The sequence below is a fragment of the Eriocheir sinensis genome, chromosome 8 (assembly GCF_024679095.1).
Source record: "Eriocheir sinensis breed Jianghai 21 chromosome 8, ASM2467909v1, whole genome shotgun sequence".
NCBI classification, from domain to species: Eukaryota; Metazoa; Arthropoda; class Malacostraca; order Decapoda; family Varunidae; genus Eriocheir; species Eriocheir sinensis.
In genome coordinates this window covers 8,297,568-8,304,614 of record NC_066516.1, presented here as the reverse complement: position 1 = coordinate 8,304,614, position 7,047 = coordinate 8,297,568, and the positions used below count along the sequence as shown (strand labels likewise).

Sequence of the window (7,047 nt, the reverse complement as noted above, 5' to 3'; positions counted from 1 at the left end):
TATATATATATATATAGATATATATATATATATATATATATATATATATATATATATATATATATATGTGTGTGTGTGTGTGTGTGTGTGTGTGTGTGTGTGCGCACAACTCTCCACACAACAACTCGGGCCGTGTGTCTATCACCGGTATCTTGACGCAACTTGTCAGCTTCGTTGCGTAACGTTGCACAACGTTAGTACATGGCTAACGGGTCAACTGAGAGCAGGGATAATCTCTCTCTCCTTTCCAGGTAACACAAACCAGCCCTTCACCGACATCTCCGCCCCCAGAACGGCATTCCGTAAGTGGTTCCCAAACCATTTAATCGCTGATGTGTACATCCATATGAGTGTATAACATGTTTAACAATTATGAACCTTGATCAACGATAATATTATTGACAACTTGAATTTGTACCATGACGCCGAAAATCAGACATGTGGTGCCGGAAAATGATTTGAAATATGAAATGCATGTCGCCTTTCATGGACAGTATATCAATAGCAGTGCAACTACCATTCTCTTTTCAGAGTGTGGCATAAACCCCAAAAATAAATACTTTTTGAGTATAGAATTATGGCCAGGAGATATTCTTCGCCCCGAAGAATCTCAGCTTCCTCCTGGTACAGAGGGCGATGAACCGTGGCCAGGAGAAATTCCTGGGTTTCCACCTGGATTACTGGAAGAAGAAACAAAGAAGCTTGATGAAAGTCTTCCCGAAGGGGTCCAGGCAGCAATAGGCGGTGTTAATGCATTGAAGGATGCTTGGCCTTGGATGGTACGTTTTAGTGGCCTAAGCTTATGGACGCAAATTAAATAAAAATAATTACATACGTAAAGATTATGATCTGAATAAAGTGTTCTCGCGTTGCTGTGTTTAACAGGCTCTGCTTGGACGCCGCGACGGTCAGGGGATCAAGTGGTTCTGCGGCGGGGCGCTGATCAACGAGCAGTGGATAATCACCGCCTCGCACTGTCTCGTGCGCGAGTGAGTAAAAAGTTTCATTTAGTTCTTAAGAAATAACGTTATGAACAAGAAAGAGAGGCTGCCTTTGACTTGCAAACTCCAAACACTTCACGTTGCCAGGGTCAAATCCCAAAGGCAGCTGATTTTTTTTTAGCATTTTTGACAATTAAGTTCTCTTAAACCTAAATGAAATTACATCAAATCGCATCCCCTCAAGGCTTTGTATTTCTGCTTTAGCGACAATTAAAGTGTAGCCAGGTGTATATAAATAAATAAGAAAGACACATAAATACACACCCATTTTTTTTCTCTCTCTTTATCTATCCATCCATCTGTCTATCTATTTGTCTATCTATCTATCCATATTGTCATGGTCCAGCGTGCCTTGCTGCTGACTCGAGTGCTGAGCCGCCAAAGGTCCGTGCACAGCTCTATCGCGGCCTCAAGGCCAGGTTATGGAAACTTGTTCAGAACTGCCAAAAACTGGACAGCGAGAGAAGTTTAATTTAAAATGCTAACATATCGGCAAATTTTATTGTTAATTATAAAAGTTCAGGAGTGGTAAAGCTAGAACTCGAAAAATACAAAACCGATTAGAATAAAAATGTAGGTTTAGTACTTATATCTAAGTAGACGCCCAAACCTATCAATATTTTCCAGCAAGGTTGAGATTGTGCGTCTTGGTGAACATAACTACAATGACGATTATGACTCTGCGGAGCACGAGGACTATGGCGTGGTAGAGAGTGTGCAATACCCAGACTACAACTATCCTGTGGCCTACCACGACCTGGCCCTCATCAGGCTGGCCACAAGGGTCCCCTTGAAGGTCAGTCTGCTTAGAGTTGTTTACCTGCGATCACGCAGAATGTTCGCTGAATATAACAAAAAAATATCTCATCATTTTGAGCAGAGTAGAAGACGACATTTTTTCATTTGTTATCTATGGGTTTCAGGAGTACATCAGCCCCGTGTGCCTGCCCTGGGGGAGGGAGAGCGACAAGGATATCACTGGCCAACTGGCAACGCTGACAGGCTGGGGCGATACTCAGTTTCGTCAGTTTTATTTCATTTACTGTTATCATTTTTGTTTCGTAAAACATCACACAGTGAAAACATATATAACTGAAAACTAAACGGAGACTCATCTAATGGTCTATTTTGCAGGTGGATTCCCAAGCGCTATTCTGCAGGAAGTTAACGTGACAGTGTTCCAGTCATCCCAGTGTAACAGCAGCTACTCCAACTTGCCCCATTATACATCCAGCTGGCCACGAGGCATCGGAGAGGACATCTTGTGTGCCGGAGACCCTGCCGGAGGCCGGGACGCTTGCCAGGTACTGTCATCATTAGTCGCTCAACGTGTATTCTAAGGCGATGGCCAACCGGGGTAGGAGGCAGGCGGTGCAGCTCCCATCACATAAGAAAATAAAAACATAAGAACGTTAGGAGTCTGCAAGAGGCCGGTTGGCCTATACAAGGCAGTTCCTGTAAACCTAACCCCACCTAACCTCACTATTCATGAATTTATCCAACCTCTTCTTGAATGTATCTAAGGTATTGGCACCCACGACATGACTACCAAGCCTGTTCCACTCATCCACCCCTCTATTGGTAAACCCATTCTGAGTATAGGTTACCTATGTTTTTGTTGAATCTAAATTTATCTTGCTTAAAACCGTTGCAACGTGTCCTGCCTGTCTCTTTTACATCCAAAACTCTATTTACATCCCCCTTATTAAAACTCTTCCTCCATTTATAAACCTCGATCAAGTTTCCTCGTAACCTTCGCCTTTCTAGAAAGTTTAGCTTAAATGTTTCAGTCTATCCTCATAAGGCAGGTTTCTCACCCCTTGAATAATTTCTTTCATCCTTCTCTGTACAGATTCTAACATCTTGATATCCATTCTATAATAGGGTGACCAGAACTGAGCCGCGTAATCGAGATGAGGTCTAATTAGTTATAAGAAAAGTTTGAGGATGACTTCAGCGCTCCTATTGCTTACGCTCCTTGAGACGAAATCCAGGACCCTGTTTGCACGATTTTTAGCCTGAATGCATTGAGCCCCAGGACGGAGGTCAGCGCTCACTAGGACTCCTAAGTCTCTTTCGTACCCTTACCTGCTTAGAGGAGTGTCATTTAAGGAGTAATTGTGTGAGGGATTATTTCTACCTATACTCAGAATACTACACTTCCCGACATTGAATTCCATCTGCCACTTACCCGCCCAATCATAATAGTCTGTCAAGCTCATCCTGGAGAACGCTAGCGTCCTGGTCTGATTGGATTACTCAACCGATCTTGGTGTCATCCGCGAACTTACTGACGTCACTACTAATTCCCGTGTCCAAATCATTGATGTAAATGATAAAAAGCAGCGGACCCAGCACCGACCCTTGTGGGACTCCACTCGTAAGTTCGTAACACTCTCACCCTCTTGTTCTTCCTCTTTCAGGGTGACTCCGGGGGACCTCTGGTATCTCAAGACACCAGTGGACGTTTTGTGTTGGCGGCCATTGTATCGAAAGGCTACGGCTGTGGCCACAAGGACTACCCCGGCCTGTACGCCAACCTGCGAAACCCGCCCTACCTAGCCTGGATCAAGAAGGTCGCGTTCGGCACTCAGTGATGGCGCCAGACAGCAGTGTGGAGCAAGGAGAGGCTTCAAAGATTTAACAGATACCGATTTCTGCCCTGAATCGTGACAAATGTTTTACGTGTTACCAAAACCTCTTTCATTAAAAGAAAAAAAAAAAAAAATCTTGAAAACCCATATTTTTCCACAGACTTCCCTCTCATTGGCTCTGATGGCTCAACAGTTGTCAAAGCTATCTTTAAAGTTGCACTCATCGCTTAAACCTATCTCTCGAACATTACAATCTGGACGATTCAGGGCATATTCCTCTTTTTCTTCCTCCCATTGACTTCATTATGCCTATTATTAAATTAAAACAGGTTTTCTAATCCCTCCTTGACCTTGATCCTCAGATGGCTTGTGGACCCGCTGCAGGGAGTGCCTCCTATTGTCCTTAAAAGCTGCCTCATTGCTTACACCCTGCTTGATCAAACTCTTTCGTCTCAGTATTTCAACATCTGTTTTTCCTACCTGCCAGAAATACGCCTAAATACAACCTGTGCCTAAAAAGAGCGACCGTTGAAATCCCTTAAACATCGTCCTGTAGCTTTGCTTTCTTGTCTGTCTAAAGCTTTTGAAAAATCTTAACAGTAACGTTCTTGAGTATCTATCAATTTTTAACCTTGTTTTTGTTACTAGTGGAAATTTTGCAAAGGGCGTTCTACTGCTGATCGCCTTATTTCCCTAATTGATTCTTGGAATCCTTTCTTGCTCGTTTTAATGAAACTTTTGCTTTTGTCTAAGGTATCCCGAAAGCTTTTGACTGAGTTTGCAACAAATCTTTGCTCTCTCAAAACTGGCATCCTATACGAATTCTATTCCTTTTTTTCTGAACTTTTATCTGCAATCTCCTTTCATGCCAATCTGTCTTTGCTGTGGTAGACGGTCACTGGGCTACTCCTAAACCTATCAACAGTAATATTCTATAGGACTCTATCTTCCACCCAATTCCTTAATAACCTTTCCAAAACAAACTTCTATGCACTGCAACGATGGCTAGGTATTTAGCATTACTCAACATCTTTTAACACAATCCCATACCAGGAAGAATTAGCGCTACAAACCGCTAACCTCTGACCTTGCTATAAATTCTGAATGGGGCAGAAGGAGCTAGTTGTCCTTCAATGCTTTTTAACCTCAATTTCTCCACCTGAAAACTCGGACGCAACCTACCAATTACTTACCCCTGTTCTTCGATAACACTCAGCTGTCCCTTCTTCTATACGAAACATCCTCGGTCTATCCTTAACTCAAAATCCTAACTGTCAACTTCATATCTCATCTCTTGCTAAGTTGGCTTTCTCGGCCGTATCGTTTGCCACCACACCAGTGTTTTCCCCCTCCCAGATTACAAGGGCTTGTCCGCCCTCGTATGAACTATGCATCACATGTATAGAAGTTCCACACACCCAACCATTTTGGACAGAATAAGATTTTTTTTTTTTGCCTCACCAGCTCTCCTCTTATTGACAGTATTCTATATCTTAGATTCCGCCGCTGTGTTGCCTCTCTTTCTATATCATATAGATATTTTCTTGGTGACTACTTTTCTGAACTTCCAAACTGAAATCCTTCTCCCTCCTGAGGCAACGCTGCACACAACATTCTACTCTAGTTCATCCTTATGGTATCTTATGCATGCTTTATGAAAGAGTTAACCAATATCTTTATTTTCTTATCACTTTTGCTGGTACACTCTGGAACTGTCTTCCTTGGTCAGTATTTTCTCCTGCCTACGACTTGATATCTTCCAATAGGGAAGCATTAATACACCTCGCGAATTTTGGCGCCCTCTTTTGGCTACACAGATGATTTTTTTCTTAATGAAGCAGCACTTAGCGGGATATTTTATTCATTGTTTTCCCCTTCAGGAGGTACCGAGGTCAAAAAGAAAAAGAACCAAAAAAAAAGTTTTTTCATTTAAGACTTACAATTTTCAGGATATGTTCTGGGCATGTTTCCCTTTACTGCGTATGCACAGAGACATGTTTCATGTGCGACATCAAATTTATGACATCATGCCGGACATTTATTGAAAATGCTGTAGCGGTCTTCCGTACACTTATTTGTCCCCTCATTATCATTATCAATAAATACACCTGTTTTCAAGTAAATATACTTTATTTTGGATTTTCTACAAATATTTATTTCACAAAATTAAGGTATTTGAGAAATAGGCTATTGAAATTTGCAAACGCCTTTATCGGCCATTATTTTTCCAAATTAGAATAATTTTTACATGTGTTGCTGATGAACACAGTGACGATGCCCCATTACATCCAAGTAATTATTCCAACATCTACAACTGTTTAATGCGAGATATTCATCATGGGGTGGCGTTGTCGGACACCTGAAACTTTCTAGTTTTGCGCCTTTGACGGTAAATTGACTTTACCTTGCTGCTAGGCGTCATCAGACTGTCACTTCATCTAAAAAGGGTTTATTTTTACCAGCAGTGGATGCCTTTCCCCATGAGCATTCCTCACCAAATTTCCAAACTAAGGAAGTTCGGGCCCACCAACAAGAAAAGTTTCTTGGCAGATTAACTTTTTTTTTTGTGGCGAGGAAGACTCACTTTGTTGAGGTGCATAAACACACACACACACACACACACACACACACACACACACACACACACACACACACACACACACACACATGATTAAGCACAAAAAACATACAAAAGAACCGTCAGATGTAACAAACACCACGCGAGAGGAATGGGACACAGCCACATTTTTCTCCAATACCTTCATTTCTCCCCCGTAGACTTCCATAAAACATCACGAAGAAAACAAAAGAGCTAATCACTGCTGTTGGAAGCCAGAAAATGGCCTTCGACGGCACCGAAACAAAGGAAAGCCATAAATAGTGCTCCGGGGAGGATGAGGATGAGGATGAGAAGAAGCCTGAGAAGAAGGACGAGAAAGACAAGGGCCAAATGATACGAGGGAGAAAGAGGATTGGTGTAGGATACTCAAATGAAAGTATGTGAGGATCGACCAAAAGTGGAGTTGTGTGCGTTTAGTGACAAAGAGGGTCATATCCATCAACATTTCAGTGCCCTAGCAAACATACCTGACAAGACTTCGTAGGATGCGGTGCTCATCTCCGATCGCTGGCCCTTTGAGCCTGGGGTAGGTAAGAACCAATTACCCCGGGACGCGGGCTAATGTGAAATCCGGGGTTACCAGTTTACCTCCCCCAGAATTCCCCAGGTACCCATTCATCGACCACCCCGAAAGGGAGGATGAGCAGCTTCGTGAACTGCACGCCGACTGACTGGGAGGGGACTCGATCCCTGGCCCACCGAGTCGTAGCCAGGTACTCTAAATACTGCTCCACTGCTCCACGGAGGCGGATACGGATCAAAGGTGAGTGAGAAATTCAATCTGCTTTGTAGGTCAAACCATCCCTAAAGTCAGTCAGTCTCTCTCTCTCTC

The 7,047-nt window shown here is 42.8% G+C and overlaps 1 protein-coding gene across 1 annotated transcript; it reads left to right on the top strand.

The window, feature by feature from the left end:
• The first annotated feature begins 636 nt into the window (after positions 1 to 636).
• Positions 637 to 5,706, top strand: LOC126995338 (clotting factor G beta subunit-like). Its single transcript, XM_050854818.1, has 6 exons — positions 637 to 664; positions 886 to 989; positions 1,633 to 1,797; positions 1,925 to 2,024; positions 2,136 to 2,305; positions 3,425 to 5,706. The coding sequence occupies exons 1-6, from the start codon at positions 637 to 639 to the stop codon at positions 3,596 to 3,598; spliced, it is 741 nt and encodes a 246-aa protein (XP_050710775.1). The 3' UTR covers positions 3,599 to 5,706.
• The last annotated feature ends 1,341 nt before the right edge of the window (positions 5,707 to 7,047 follow it).